The sequence below is a fragment of the Oryctolagus cuniculus genome, chromosome X (genome assembly GCF_051225735.1).
Source record: "Oryctolagus cuniculus isolate XC-2025 breed Fujian yellow rabbit chromosome X, ASM5122573v1, whole genome shotgun sequence".
NCBI classification, from domain to species: Eukaryota; Metazoa; Chordata; class Mammalia; order Lagomorpha; family Leporidae; genus Oryctolagus; species Oryctolagus cuniculus.
In genome coordinates, this window is record NC_142888.1 from 109,178,722 (window position 1) to 109,195,148 (window position 16,427).

The 16,427-nt window shown below is 43.9% G+C and overlaps 1 protein-coding gene across 1 annotated transcript in view; it reads left to right on the forward strand.

Annotated features, from left to right (window-relative positions):
* The first annotated feature begins 733 nt into the window (after nucleotides 1-733).
* STK26 (serine/threonine kinase 26) overlaps nucleotides 734-16,427 on the forward strand; it is a 55,056-nt gene continuing 39,362 nt past the window's right edge. The window contains exons 1-2 of the mRNA XM_070066771.2: nucleotides 734-952; nucleotides 1,053-1,209. Coding sequence (XP_069922872.1) covers nucleotides 1,168-1,209 — 42 coding nt within the window. The 5' untranslated portion in view covers nucleotides 734-952; nucleotides 1,053-1,167. The remainder of the gene's footprint in view (nucleotides 953-1,052; nucleotides 1,210-16,427) is intronic.

The following is a 16,427-nucleotide window of genomic DNA, read 5'->3' on the forward strand; positions in this document are numbered from 1 at the left end:
GCGCCAGAGACCACTGCCGTGTGTGCTGAATGCAATCATACGTCCTGCTAATGATCCAATCTCATTTCCCCTGCCTCTATTATCCTCATTAATTTGTCTGCCAATATACCATCTGTTTTCCAATTTTCCTCTCCGTTCCACGTGCAGAACTTGGCGATGGTGGTGTAGGTGAAGGGGTGGGGGTGGGGGAGAGGGAGGTAGGGAAGCCCCAGTCTGGCAGTTATTCAACTGATAGCCCAAGAGCTAAGGGTTAGCCTCAGGCTGAAGCCACCTGAGGCATGTCTGGGGACAGGGAACCTGGAAAGAATGCGAATGGCTACGGATCCACCGAATGTTGCGGCCCACGGCTGGGGAGACCCGAAGGCGGGAATGCGCAGAGGTCTGCCGTCTCAGGGGCTCTGTGTGGCCCCACCTTCTGCCAGGTCCGGAAGCCAGGAAAGAGTTCCAACCCTCTGCAAGTTTCAACTCAGGACGTCTCCGACGCTGCCCGCGTCCCAGCCTCGTTTGCCTGTCTGCAACGTGGCCGCGACTGGGACGCCTTCATACCCCCAGGGTCTCCTAAACTCTTCCATTCTCTCTCCAGCCCCAGCCGTGTTCCAGGTCTTCCTATCCCTGGGTTCTCCCCGCCGCTTGCCCACAGAGTCTCCCCCTTCTCAGGCTCCAGCAGCCCCAGCCAAGCCCCTTTGCTGCCTGGAGCCTTAGCTCCCCCGACACCGCCCAGCTGCTGGGCGGGGGCAGGGCCAACGGCGGGACCGCCCCCAACCGCCTCCCCGGCCAGGCGAGCAGGCGGGTTGCTGGGGCGCCTCCACCTCCTCTTCCTAAAGCGGCGAGGCGCAGACGAGCGGCATCACTCGAGCCCAGGTCCCAGCCACCGCCGCACACAGCGGCCCGCATTTAGGAAGAGGAGCAGCAGCGGAGGCGGCGGCGACAGCAGCGGGCGGGCGCCAGAAAGGTAGACTGAGTCCCGGAGAGCCGCACTGCCAACCGCCCACCTCCCAGCCGCGGGCTACGCGCCACTAGCCCAGTAACCCCACTTCTGTGTGTCCTTCCAGGCCCCGGTCGAAAAGCCTGGGAGGGCCGCCGAACTACCCCCGGAGGAGGAGCCAGTCGGAGCCCCAGGCGCCACCGCCGCCGCCGCCGAAGCCGTGCGGAGCAGCAGTCGTCTTCATGGCCCACTCACCGGTGGCTGTGCAAGTGCCCGGGATGCAGGTGAGGAAGCCCAGGCCTCCCCGCCGCCCACGTGACTGTCTTGGAGTCCCGGGAGTGTTTGGCGCTAGGCACCAGGCACGAGGGGCGGCCCCACGGCCCCCATCTGATGGCAGGGCCGGACGCCCGGCCCAGGTGACCCCGGATAGGGCTCGAGGTGTTTCCTGGCGTCTAGGCTAGGTGGTGCTCTGCGCTGGGCAGGCGAGGAGGGACGGGGCGTGCAACTAGGTGGGAATTGCCCGGAGGAGGTTAGAAAAATAGGCCAGAGACACCTGCGCCTGCTAAGTTGTGGCACGATTGCAGATTGGGAGTGGAGGAAGTTAACCTGGGAGAGATGGAGGTGGCTCGGAATGTGTGGGGGCAAAACGCGAGTCGTCCCCACCTCCCCCCCCCCCCCGCGCGCACACATACACACACACACACACACACACAAGTTGGGGCGGGGCAAGACACGGGGTGGTGGTGGCGGTGGCCTTGAATTGGGCTCTTCCTGTGTGTATGAAGCGAAGAGCAGGGTGACTTCTTTTTCCCTTTCGGTGCTGCTGTCTCAGAGCGAAGTTGAAGGGCTCTCTCCCACCTGGCCCAGCCCCTAAGGGTGGCGTGAGAAAGGCAGGGTCCTATGAAGAGTAGCCGAGGTGATGAGTGCCCAGCCCCCTCTGCCTCCCTGCCCCACATGATGACTGTTGCAAGTGGAAAAGCAGCTTTTTTTTTTTTTTTTTTTGTCCTGGACTAATGCAGGGGACCCAGCTTCTTACTGGGACTCTACCCAGCCTCGCCTCCCGCTCCCAGGCGTTATATGTTTATGTATGAAAGAAAAGTTACCTGGAGAGACTTTTTATGCAGTTATGTTTTTAAATCGGAGCCCTTCAGGCTATCTGCTAATTCCAAAACAACTAACTTTTTAAGGCACTCGCACTTTTTTCCCCCTTTGCTAGCTAGCCTAAACAGCTCGTTTGTGAATAGGTCAGAGGCTAAAAACACTAAAGCCTCAGCCCCTGATGATCTTCTAAAAGTGTGAAACTACACTTTTTCAAGTTCAGAACACTTGTGGCCAAGGGTAAAACAGCGTGTGTTTCTAGTGGGAATCAGAGTGCTGTGCATTGGGGCCTCAATTTACTTCTCGATGCAGGAAATTCATCTTCATTTTTTTTAAAGCAGTTGATCTCATTTGATGCCTAGTCACAAAAGTGGTTTTTAAAATCCCTTCCCACGAGAGGGCCGTTTGTGTGGGACACATATCTGACCTAGGACTCCTGGTGTGTCCCAAGAAGCAGGCCTTTCAGCTGCATTTAGGGCATGTCTGTATCGAGTCCCAGGAAGTCGGTGTGTATTTAATAAGGGGGAGGGTGTGTGGAGAGACGAATGTAAAATAAAAAAAAGTAGGGCTTTAACTTTTTTTTTTTTTTTAAAGTTAATCTATACAAGTTTTGCGAAGTGCCTCAAACTTTTTTCTTCCCAGGCCTTTTCCCCTCTCCCTCCCTCTCTCTTTCCCACATCCACCTCCCTCACTCGCACCCATTCATTCAGTTCTGCCTCTGCCTGTGTCAAGGGAATGAGTAGTTTACAAGCTAACTACAGTTTTGTTCTGTCCCATATGGAAGACAGTGTGAGATTTTCCCACCGCGCTCTCTCTGTTCTGTGGAGAGTTGAACGGTACGGATGTTAAAGTTTGCCTCCCGAGGTCTCCATGCTTCTCTCTCCATTGTGTGTGCACACGCCTGCCTGCCTGCCTGCCTGCCTGCTTGCCTGCTTGCCTGCGTGCGTGCGTACGTCAGCAGAGTGCCTCCCGTTTATCAAGTTTGTGATGGTGGGGGAACCGTGTACTGGGCAGAAAATGGTTTCTGGTCTTTACTTTTGGTCTTTTACCTCACTTTGCCTTTACTTGATGTACATGGATTCTGGTCTTTATTTGATTTGTCTTGACTTTATTTCATTTATATGGTTGAGGAGCTGCTTGTATTTCTTATTGCTCCCTGCTTTGTTTAACTATCTGAGCTCCCTATGTTTTGAATTTTTTAAAATCTTAAAGTAGGTTAGAATGTGAATTAATTATTTTTTACAAATTCTGCCTCTCAATTTATGCCCTCTGAAAGTTGCAATGACTTAGTTCAACCTCGTTTGAGTAGCTCAGTCATCTTAGTGTTAGCTGAGAGAAAGCTATATCATTCTCTCCATCTTAATGAACTTGCAGATCCTTAGCTTTTTAGTTCCATTAGCTTTCTAGTTACGGTTCTTAAGCACTTAGTGCAACACAATGCTTTTTGCCACAGCAGAAATTGCACAGTACCCTAAAAATCAATTTGCTAGCACAAATTAAGCCCACACTACTTTCACTATACTTTGTACAAAACTGTTGTGGATGAGATGCACAAATATACCACGTGCTTATAAAATTCTCCTCGAGTTTGGTTTAAAAAGGAGGAGGAACTTTTAGACTGTTCAAGTAGGAAGAAAGCTTGAGTTAGCCATGTGTTCTTGAAATTAATGTATAGTATTTCCACAAGTCACAGTGAAGTGGTTGACTGGCCTATAACTTGTAACAGTTTATTTTAGAGAATTATGAAGATTGATGGAAAAATGATTTTTCCAGAAACAAAAACAAAATTACTTTATCCACAATGTTTTTCTCCCTCTGAGGAGAGACTAGGAGTAGAAGCTGAGCTACCTGTTCTATCACTTAAGACTTCCAGCATTCCTGACTTTCAAACAAAGAAATTTCTGTTGCCACTAGTTTAAAATAGAAAAGAAACTTGGAGTGAAGAAAGAAAACGTAGGATTTGATCCAGTTCAAACTCTTCCTCATGAATCGGTTATTCAACTTCACATTGTTGATTTTTCTTAATATTGTGGTAATAAACATTTTTGCCATATTACACCAAATGTAGAGGGTATGAATTTGTAGGTATTTAACTTGTGCTTCCTTTTTGAGTGCATAAGTAAAGGAATTTTCCGTAGTGGGTGGTGAACTCTCGAAAAATATTTAAAGTACAGCTTTAAAAAATAATAAACCTATAAACCTGTTTCTTTCTGTCCAAATATTTATTATTTAATGGTTTAGAACGTGTTTTTTCCTTTGAAGCTTTCTGTTATAAATTATATTTAAGTTTAAGATATTTCTTCCTTAGAAGTATTTATGAAGACATATTTTAAATTGATTGTTAGAGCTTGCATAAAATGTAGTTGGGAGAATAAAGTTAAATGTTGGATTAGAGTTGTAAATGTTATTATATATAATAGTTTTTTTAAAGTTCCTGCTAATGATTTTCAAAACTAACCTTCATGTATCTTTAAATAAGTTAAGGTGGTACAGGTTTAAAATAGCTGTTGAGATTTGAAGTGGAAACGAAGTTTAAGGATTCATGAAAACTTTATTGAACACTTTTCATCTAAGAGGTGTAAAATATTGCCTCGCACTGGTGACCCTGGGTTCTGGGTTCTGGGAAGGATACAGAAGTACCCTACATGACTTCACTGTATCTTAAAATCTTTGCGGGTGGTTAAAACGAGTGCGTAAAATACAATGAAAAGCCTGTGAACTTCCTGTAAGGGTAATCACGGTTTGCAACTGGAAGTATTGAAGGCTTCTCTTAGAAGGTGGGCTGGCCCCGTACAGGGAGGGGAAGGTGGAGATGGACAGACAGATGGGGAAGAGCAGATGTGCCTGCACATGCACATGCAGTCTTTGAGAGCAGGATAAGATCACTTGGGCTGCCTTACAGAATTCCTCTAGAAAAGCAACAGAGAGATTATTGGAAAATTGGATCAGGTCCAGGATATGGTGGTCCTTGAATGCTAGGGGAGGATGTTGGCTTTTGAAATTCCCATTAAACATGCCTGAGTGAGGGATACTCAAAGATGTAGACATTGAAATCTCCAGATTGGAGGAATAGATGAAGTGGAGGATTGAGAGAAGTAAGGCAGTTTGCTCTACAGAGGCTATTTCAGTGGGAAAATCAAGCTGTGCTGATACAATGGGCTTTGCATTGACAGCTTGCCTTCCATATGCCTAATACTGTGGTAGAAAATGACTTACCAAACTTAATAATTAGCTAGTTACAGAAGGAGGAGCCAAAGCCTTTGTGGTGTTGAATAGGGAGTATGAGAGAGTTATATTACATCTGAAAGAAATTGGGATGTGATTATTAAGAGCCAGATCCGGTAGGAAATTAATTATTTCTGTTCTAGAATTCTGAATTTCGAGGTAATAGCTGATGACCAAGTAAACTTGTTCAGTGAGTAGTTAAAGATGTAGCACTGGAACATAAATCATTTATGAGACATTTACTGAACATCTATTATATACCAAGTATTTTACTTAAAAATGAAGGATGGAGCCTCCAACACAGGAGAGACTAATTTCTAAGACAATATGTGGAGGTGAGGGCCCCTGATGAGGCTGTAATAAAAGGAAGCATAGCAGCCGGCGCCGCGGCTCACTAGGCTAATCCTCCGCCTAGCGGCGCCGGCACACCGGGTTCAAGTCCTGGTCGGGGCGCCGGATTCTGTCCTGGTTGCCCCTCTTCCAGGCCAGCCCTCTGCTGTGGCCAGGGAGTGCAGTGGAGGATGGCCCAGGTGCTTGGGCCCTGCACCCCATGGGAGACCAGGAAAAGCACCTGGCTCCTGCCATCGGATCAGCGCGGTGCGCCAGCCGCGGCGGCCATTGGAGGGTGAACCAACGGCAAAGGAAGACCTTTCTCTCTGTCTCTCTCTCTCTCACTGTCCACTCTGCCTGTCAAAAAATAAAAATAAAAAATAAAAAAAAAAGGAAGCATAGCTTTAAGATGCAAGGGAGGATGAAAACATGTGTGGAGACCAAGCGAGTTAACTGTGGGGAATTCTTTATTTGCCTGCAATCAAGAAGGAGAAGGAATTCAGTTTAGTAACAATTTCCAGGATGTGGAGTTTTTACCTCTCTTTACACCTTTGGAAAGAACTAATTAAATTTGCAATTTGAGGTGAAGCATTGCCTTGCTTTGTTGAAACCAAAGCATTGTTTTTTTTTTTTTTTAAAGATGGGCCGGTGCCGCAGCTCACTAGGCTAATCCTCCACCTGCGGCGCTGGTACCCCGGGTTCTAGTCCTGGTTGGGGCACTGGATTCTGTCCTGGTTGCCCCTCTTCCAGTCCAGCTCTTTGCTGTGGCCCAGTAAGGCAGTGGAGGATGGCCCAAGTGCTTAGGCCCTGCATCCGCATGGGAGACCAGGAGGAAACACCTGGCTCCTGTCTTTGGATTGGCACGGCACGCCAGCCATAGCGGCCATTTGGGGGGTGAACCAACGGAAAAGGAAGACCTTTCTCTTTGTCTTTCTCTCTCTCTCTCTCTCTCTCACGTCTAACTGCCTGTCAAAAAAAAAAAGATTTATTTATTTGAAAGTCACAGTTACACAGAGAGAAGAGAGGCAGAGAGAGAAGGAGAGATCTTCCATCTGCTGGTTCACTCCCCAATTGGCTGCAGTGGCCAGAGCTGCACTGATCCGAAGCCAGGAGCCAGGAGCTAGGAACTTCCTCTGGGTCTCCCACGCGGGTGCAGGGGTCCAAGGACTTGATCCATCTTCTACTGCTTTCCCAGGCCACAGCAGAGAGCTGGATCAGAAGAAGAGCAGCCGGGACTAGAACCAGCGCCCATATGGGATGCCAGAGCTTCAGGCCAGGGCATTAACCTGCTGCACCACAGCTCCAGCCCCCAGAGCATTATCTTTGTTGTTGAGTGGTCCATGAAGAGGTGTTGAATATGCTGCTGATAATGGCAGAGGACCAGCTAGAACAAAATCATCAATGCCAACTCTTACCTCAGAGACGTGAGGGTACTTGGAAGCTTTGAAGTTAGTGGACTAGGGACTGATAGGGAGAGTAAATTGGAATTGGGGATGTTAGGACATGTGCCTTGAACAGTACTGAAAAATGGCATTTGTGTATATGGGTCCATCTTGTATCTCCCTTGGTTGAGTCATAAAAAAATGAGAGATATAATTTAGCTGGTACTTGAGAACCACCAAATATTTTGATGCTGTACTTTTTATTCTGCCTTTCTTTTTATTCAGTGACCTTGAGCAAATTACCTACCAACTGGGGAATAATAAAAACTGCATTTACTTTGCCTCAATGAGAGGTTAATAGGATAAATTAACTATCATCTGTGCAATATACTTTGCTCTGCTTTCTAAACATTGTTATGATGTATATGGGCAGTTCATCCTGAAAAACAGTGCTAGGCTAAGCACATGAAAACAGGTCATTCTCTCATCTTTCTCCTGCTTGATAAAGCACATTTTTAAAAAAATGATTTATTTATTTGAAAGTCATAGTTACAGCAATAGAGGGAGAGACAGAGAGAGATCTTCCATCCACTGGTTCACCCTCCATCCTCTGGTTCACTCCCCAAATGGCTGCAATGGCCCAGCCTAGGCCAAAACCAGGATCCAAGAGCTTCATCAGGTCTCCAACATGAGGGCAGGGGCCCAAGCACTTGCGCCATCTTCTATTGCCTTCCCAGGTGCATTAGCAGGGAGCTATATTGGAAGTGGAGCAGCTGGGACTCCAACTGGTACCCATAAGTGATGCTGGCACTGCAGATGACAGTTTAACCCACTAAGCCACAGAGCTGGCCCTGATAACCCACATTTTTCTATTGAAACCCAATCTGTATTCTTCCCGCACTCCCCTCCAATCAGATGCAAAGCCCTCTGCTCAGTTTTTCATATGTTCTCTTGTCTGGCTCCTCTAGATAGATCAAAGTTTAGTTCTTACTACTTCCACAAAGAGATCTCTTTTGCTCTACCATGCCCACTACAATTCAGTAGTCACTGATTGGCCCAATCCTACCTGATTTTCAAGGTCTCCATCATACCAACTGCATGAACCTTCTCAAAACATTCCATGCTATAGACATCTATCCCATTTCCAAGCACATATGTACCTACTGTCAGCAAACCAAACTAGTCTTTAAGTTATATACTGCCTTAGATTGTCTCTAATTATGTATGTTACATTTGTCTCCCAAACTAAGTTGTAAATTTCTTGGAGGCAGGGACTATGTATTTTACTTTTCTTTATACCCTTAGGTATGAATCATATTTAATAGTGCTGCCTAATAAGTATACTACAGACTTGACATTTTCATTTTCTCAAGACTGACCCTAAATATGTTGTATAATGTTTGGATTCTGTGGATCATGAAGGTTAATTTGTGTATGAACAACGTAGATTTTCTATACTTATTAAAATAATTGTAATCTATTATACATAATGTGCCTAGCAAAATATACTTGTAACTAATCAGTTGTTCACACAGTGGAATTCCCTTCCCTTCCAAGACCTCTGAGATTAAAAATTGTGCTTCAATGCTTGCCTAGTAAGCAGTGCTGATTTCAGATAAATTCATGTCGTTGGGGAAACATTCTCCCCTCCATCCGCTCCTCCATCTCTTCCAATACAATCCCATCAAGGTGGCATGTACCAATGCCATTTCACTAGTCCAAGGGATCAATTTCAGTTCACAATTGATCATAATGATAGGTCTAAGAGTCAAAGGAATCACATAAATAAGACTAGTGTCTGCTAATACTAACCGATAGAATAAATAAAGGGGAGAGTGATCCAACATGGGAAGCGAGATACTCAGCAGACTCATAGAATGGCGGATGTCCTAAACAGCACTCTGGCCTCAGAATCAGCCCTAAAGGCATTCGGATCTGGCTGAAAAGCCCATGAGAGTATTTCAGGCATGGAAAGCCAAGACACGCTGGCAAAAGATCTCTGTGAGTGAGATCCCAGTGGAAAGAACAGGTCTTCAAAGAAGGAGGTACTTTTCTCTGAAGGGAGGAGAGAACCTCCACTTTGACTATGACCTTGTCTAAACAAGATAAGAGTCAGAGAACTCAAGGGGCTTCCATAGCCTTGGAAACTCATGACTGGTGCATAGGGAGATTACTGATGCCATAGACAGGAGTGTCAATTTGTAAAGTCAACAACAAGAGTCACTGTGCACTTACTCCTCATGTAGGATCTCTGTCCTCTCTCCTTTTTTTCCTTCTTTCTAGTTGTAGTTTCTCTTGACTCTTCAGTGTTCTGTCTTGGTCATTAGGACACACCTACTTCCTGTCCCTTCCCTCTGGCCTACCCTTCCACCTAAAACAAACAAAAAATTCTTTCCTTTCATGTCCCAGAAGTCATGTTAGGAAAATCTGATAAGATGGTCTTGATTAATGGCTCAGTATGAGATCTCTCCTATGGATGTGCATATTTGACAGAATAATGCCATAATGAAATGGAAATCTAATAAGAGAATTTCCCATGTCTTGATAATAGTTTTTGATTGAGTTGTGTCTTCTGAGAGAGTGGTGGTCTTACTGTTTTCATTTGCTACCAGAAAAGGGAGTGAGGAGAACAAAAATTAATACTATGATTAGGTGTGATACATTTCTTGTAACTAAGACTCAAAGAATTTCTACCATAGGTACATATAAAATAATGTCTCTTCCCAGATTGTCTGGCTTCTAACTTTGGCCTGGGCTATCCCTGGGCTGTTGTGGGCACTTGGGGAGCAAATCAGCAGATGTAAGATCTCTCTGCCTGCCTCTGTCTCTGTCTCTGTCTCTGTCTCGGTCTCTGCCTTCAAAATCAATCAATCAATTTCTCTGGAAGTAACTTGCCTGAAAAAGAACAAAAATCAATGAAATACCTACAACTAAATTTGTAAAAAAGTTTTTTATTGGGGGGGAGAGAAACACCCCCATCTGCTGATTCACTGCCCAATGCCCACTAGTCTGAAGCTGAGGGCCAGCAACTTAATCCAGGTCTTCCATGTCGGGGGCAAGGGCCTAATTATTTGAGCTATCACCACTGCCTCTCAGGGTCCCTTATTTACAGGAAACTGGCATGAGAAGTCAGAGCTGGGTATAGATTCTAGGCACTCTGATGTGGGACATTGGCATCTTAACTGGTAGGTTAAATGTCCTCCTTGCACATCTAAACTTTTCACTTCATCTACATTTCTTACTTGGTCATCTGTCATTGTAGACTGAGATGTTGTTTTGTTGTTGCTGTTTGTTTCATAAAAAGATTTATTTATTTATTTGAAAGGGAGAGAAAGAGAGGGATCAATCTTCCATCCTCTATTTTATGACTCAAATGGCTGTACCAGGTAGGTCTGGGCCGGGAGCCAGGAACCCAATCTGGGTCTCTCGTATGTGTGGCAGGGGCTCAGGAGCATTAGCAGGAAGCTGAATTAGAAGTGGGTCAGTTGGGACTCAAACCAGCACTATGATATAGGATGCCAGTGTTGCAAGTGGCAGCCCAACCTGCTGGCCACAGACTAAGGTATTATATGGTAGGGACCACGTCTTTGAGTTAATGTTTGTAGGAATCAGGTATTCAAGATATTAACCAATTCCTCTCAACAGTTCTATGAAATAGGAAGAGTGATTCTTTAGGGGATTTCAAATTTGTATTTAAAAATAAAACCATGAGGGGTGGGCATTTGGTGCAGTAGTTGAGACACTGCTTCTGTACTTCCTGACCTGTGACAACTAATAGAGCACCTAAAAGATAATCTATAGAAGTGAGATTGACACTTTGAGATGTGATGACTTTGAACAGCCCTTGTCTCAACTGTTGAGGAACAGATTTTTTTTTCCATAATATTTGTTGAACTCTTAACATAGAGTTAATCATATGTGTATAAAGTTAATTGAAAATATATCTTAGTAAAAAATAAGAATGGGAATAGGAGAGAGGGCGGATACGGTGGGAAGAATCACCATGTTGCTAAAGTTGTAGTTATGAAATGTATGAAGTTTGTATTCCTTAAATAAAAGGTATCTGGGTGGAAAAATGAAACAAAAACAGGTAATATAGAAAAAAGAAGACACTGCTTCCTGTATTGGAGTGCTTAGTTTTGAGTCCTGGCTCTCCTTTCACTTCCAGCTTCCTGCTGATATGCACACTGGGAGCTAGCATGTGATGGTTAAATACATGGATCCCTGCCACCCAATAGAATAGACACAAATAGAATTCCTGGCTCTTGGCTTCAGGCTGCTGCAGCCCATTGTGGTGGGTATTTGGGGGGGGGCCAACAGATGGGAGAGCTCTCACTGTTTCTCTCTCATCCTCCAATCTCTCTGTCTCTCTGTCTCTCCCCCCTTCCTCATTTCCTCCTCCCATCCCTCCCTATGTCTCTCCTTTTCTAATAAATATTTAAAAGCAAAGGAAACTGCAGCTGCCACTGTAGTGTAGCAGGTAAAGCTGCTATCTCGACCCTGGCATCCCATATGGGTGCCAGTTCCTGTCCCAGCTGTTCTACTTCCGATCCAGCTCTCTGCTATGGCCTGGGAAAGCAGCAGAATATGGCCCAAGTCCTTGGGCCCCTTGCACCCACATGGGAGACCTGGATGAAGCTCCTGGCTCAGCACTGGCCATTGTGGCCATCTGCAAAATAAACCAGAGGATGGAAAGTCTCTCTCTCCCTCTGTCTCTTTCTTTCTGTCTCCCTCTGTAATTCTGATATTCAAAATAAAAAATAAATAAAACTAGGAGCACATTGCTGCCTACTCCCCCCGTGAACCTTGGTTTTCTGTCCCCAAAACTCCATAACTCAGGAAATCACTTGATGTGCATGCTCAGAGAAGCAGGAAAACCTACGCATGGAGTAGAGGTCCTGTCCTGTATTCCTCCCTGCCTGCCTCCTTCCCTCCCGCACTTTTCACTGGCGTGTGCCTCCCTGGGCCAGAGCTACAGGATGCTGTTGAGAAACCCACCCCACCCCACCCCCACACACACACTGCATTTTCTGAACTTGTTTTGGCAGTGCCCTTCCAGCAGCTTGCTGGGCTGCCTTTTCCTTCACTTATCATAAGATTATGGATTAGAGTGATTCATGTCCCCAAATATCAGATTAGCCATTCGTATGGCATAGCTTCGGATCATCTGGCGAAATGAGAACAAAGTTGTGGTGCCTATTTCTTGGCTTCCAGAGTAAACACATTGTAGACAGTTTAGATGAAAGAGCTGAAAGTAATTCTCTTTAAAGTCGTCTACTTTCCCCCTTGTTGGTCAAGTAGCTTTAAAAATGTACTGTTGAGGAAATCCAAGGCATTGTGTTTTTGTATTTTTTTCATGAAAAATACTTTGGATCCTTTCTTTGTGATCCTTGTAATAGATACTGTGTGGTGTTAGTGATTTTCTTTTTTATTCCCCTCTCCCGCTTTTCACCTGTTAGAGTGGCAAAAAGAAATCTGTAAAACCTGTTCATTTAAAATACAAAGGAATGAAACAAGTTGAGTTCATCTCAACCATCATTGGATTTTTTTTTCAATTTGTTTATTATGTCACAGTAGGGTATCTAGCCAAACCCTAACAGTTACTTTCAATTATAAAAGCAGCCTTCCAGTATCAAAGTAGTGAAGTTTTGCTGGATTTGAAATCCATATCACACTAGATATGTTAGGAAATTTCTAAGCATAAGAGTGAATTACTCTACCAGGTTTCAATAGTGCCTGGTAACACAATCCTGTGAGTGAATTTTTGGCAGGTGGTGGAAATACTTCAAGAACATCTAGAAGCATCCAGACTTCTTTAAAAATGCATTTTTAGAAGCTCTGTTAGTGCCTTTTTCACACTCCCCACCCCACCCAGCTTTCCATTAAACTGTTTGCTTTGGGACATTACCACTCACAACCTGTTGTATTAAACTAGGTTTAACTGCTTGACACAATATAGTATAAATAACCAAGCAGTTTCGATGGGAAAAGGCTGGGCAACATAGGTAGGTAGGTAGGGTATAAGTTGTTATTAATGTAACAAAACTTGGGCGAAGCTGGTTCAGTAGGAACCATAAAGTCAGAAGCTTTTCAAGCCTCTGCTTCATCATGATTGCTGCCCACTAGACCTGGGAAAGTTTCTAGACTCCCTGTTCTCAATTTCCTGCTGCCCGCCTTAACTTTAAGCAGAAGCACAATAGAAACCAATCTGCAAAGCATGCACACATGCTACTCAGTATGGTGATAGACAATAGAACTTTGACCTCTTGTGGTTAAAGAGACTATAGTCAGAAAAAAAAAAGAGAGAGAGAGACTATAGTCAGTGTGTCTAGCAGCCTCGGGGAAAGAAGCATATTTCAAATGTATGCTTTTTAAGTGTTACTCACCCCGTGGGAAAAATGGTTAGCAAACTCATTAATTAGAGTCCTGTTTGCTTCTCTGGTTTTTGTTCAGATGCTTTGTTTGAACTGAGTTCTGAGCCTTCCTCTGTGCTTATCAGTAAATGGTAATATATTGGACTTGCCCAGGTTGGACATCGGTGACCTGGGTTTAATGTTTTTACACATTTGGTCTTCATGAGACAATTTCTGATTTAAGCTAGAAAATTATTAACAGCAAAGTTTGGAAGCCCTGTTTTGCATTGGACAAAGGGCTTTTGATGTCTGTCTTTAAGATACAAAAAGTTTACAGAGTCGGTGACCTCAAGAAGTTTATACTCTGCCTGGAGTGACTTAACATCTAGAAGTCTCACAATGCAGACCAATAGGATGAATTGCAAATGACATGGAATCTGATCTAGAAGCATCCCAAGGAAGACTGGAATAGGAAGTGAAGTTATCATTTGTGGAATACCATTATACCGGACACTGCCTGACTTCTGGGCAGGCTGGCCTTCAACATGCCCTTTAAAAAAGAATGGGAGATAATCAGAAGAAAAGGCATAAAATGACACCCATCATGTTCCTTCTATAACCGAGGTTCAAGGTAGGCGTCTATTGGCTGAACCCATGTTAGGGCCTGATTGTAAAAGACCTTGAATGCCAGACTGAGACATTTATTCTTTACTCAGTCCGTAATAAGGAGTTTCTCAGCAAGAGAGTGAGAGGAGGGAAGCAGTATTGGTTGGTTGGTTGGTTGGTTGGTTGGGAAGATTTCATGAGGCCTGCAACCCAGCAGGTGGGGTTGGAGATAGGGGAAGGCTGGAGACTTTAGGTGATAAGAGTTTGATCTAGGGCAGTGATGGTCAAACTGGAACACACACGAGAACCCCCTGGAGGGCTTGTTAAAGCAGTCTCCTGGCTCTGTTCCCGGAGTTTCTGATTTAGTGAGTTTGCAGTGAAGTCCATGTATTTTCACTGCCAACAAGATCGCAGCTGAGCTGGGGACCACACTGAGCACCACTCAAGGAAGAGCTTAGCATATCACGGTGACTAATTGAATGTGGGAAAAGGAGAAACATGATAGGGGACAAGAGAGTCAAAAATTTTGCTGAGTTTGGAAGAAAATGTGTTCATTTCTAGAGATGTTGAAGTGCTGGTCACATATCCAAGTGGAAACAATTAGCAACAGGTTTATTGAGGAGAAAAGCTGGAGATTGGAGAGTCCTGTATGTGAAATTGTGCGAGGTGAACATAATCAGATTTGCAATGATCCTTCCAAGAAGAGAACTCATCGTTGGGTTCAATTCTACAGCTGGCAAAATCTCCCTGTTGCCCATGGTTTCTGTTCTCCTTGATCCAGGTAGGTTTCCAACTCTTGACAGCAAATGCCCATTCTCATGGCTGTATAATTACCTTTGGCCTATGACTGCTGTAAGTAAGGTACTTCTGTTTTTATTCATTTTATTTCTCTATATTTATGTTTTGACACTCTTCTGAATAATTGTCTTAGATGTCAGGTTCTTAGAAATAGAAGCTTTCTGTGGATTTGTGTTATTATCACATTCAGTGTGGTTAGGTGTTTATCATAGTAAACAGTGTAGTAATTGCTCTTATCTTCAAATGTAAACACTAAACATAAAATCTGTTTATGCATACAGTTGTGGAAATGAAATTTAGCTAAAGGCAAATAAAATGTCAGTGTCTTAAATACCAGTAAGTAGTAATATCTCCCCCAGTGGTAGAGATTTTAAGACCTTTGGTAATATTGATAACATTCCACCAAATTTTATTGCTCAAAATTCCTTTCCTTCCCCTTATCACCTCCCCCCAAACAAATAAACTGGACCTAATAGCTCTGAGCTGCTAGTGTATAAAATACTCCCATTCACAATTATGACATTCTGAAGCCAGTTTGGATTACATTTTTGAATTCCTGGAAGGGAAAGGAAGTTACTTCTGAATCTTTAAGGAAATATCAAACAATTTCCCAAATGACTTCTCTGCTATCTAAAATAGTCTCTAGAGGTGACTCTTAACTCCAGTTAGGAAGTCTATATCCCATTCTGGAGTGCCACAATTCAAAAGCCAGTTCAGGTTCCTGACTCCAGCTTCCTGCTAATGCAGACCCTTGGAGGCAGCAGTGATGGCCCCAGTAATTGGGTTCCTGCCACCCATGTGAAAGACCCGTTTCCTGGATCCTAGCTTTGGCCCTAGTCCAGCCCAAGCGGTTGTATGCATTTGGGAAGAGAACCAGCAGATGAGAGCTTTCCCTATCTGTAACACTCTCTTGTGTGTCTCTGCCTCTCGAGTGAATGAATGAAATAAACCATGTGCTCTGTACTCTGAGATTAATATATTACCTTTTACCAACAGGTACCATATAGGAAAGCTCAAACTTTAGTTCAAACAAAGGATTAGAACTGCAAATAAAAGAAAATAGGGCCTATTTCATGAGTTTGCCAACACTAGACAATTTGTGCAAGCTTACCCACCTCATTCACCAGTCTTGCACTTAAATCACTTTTCATGACATATCTAAAATGAATACCCAAGCAACAAAAATGAATCTATCCTTCTGAATCAAATGTTTGCCACCAATAAGATATTTAGCAGCATGTGTCGGAAAGTCCTCTTAAAAACATTTCAAGGTATGTTTATCATTAGAATAAATTCATAGAATCATTACATGACTTGTTTCCCCTTTGGGGAATAAAATTGGTTTGGATATAAGAATTCCAATTTATTTCCATTATATCTTACACTACTTAGGTATCTGTCTCTTTTCCAAGGTGCTTAGTCTTTTGACCCATTTCTCATTGTGGATAGTTAAGGTTTTCTTGTTCTAAATGATAGATAAATGATAGCAAGATAAGTGGATCTTGCATATTTGTGTATGCAATTTATATTACACATGAAGCATATTCTGTGTTTTAATTTGTAATTTAAAAGGCTCAATATTTGCCCATAGAGTTTTTAACCAGTTGCACTAATTACAGATATAACTACTTTTAAGAAGTAGAAAAATGCATTGTCAAAAGAAAAACAGAAAAATACCATCTGACAATGTCATCTAAGGAGGCTTGTGTA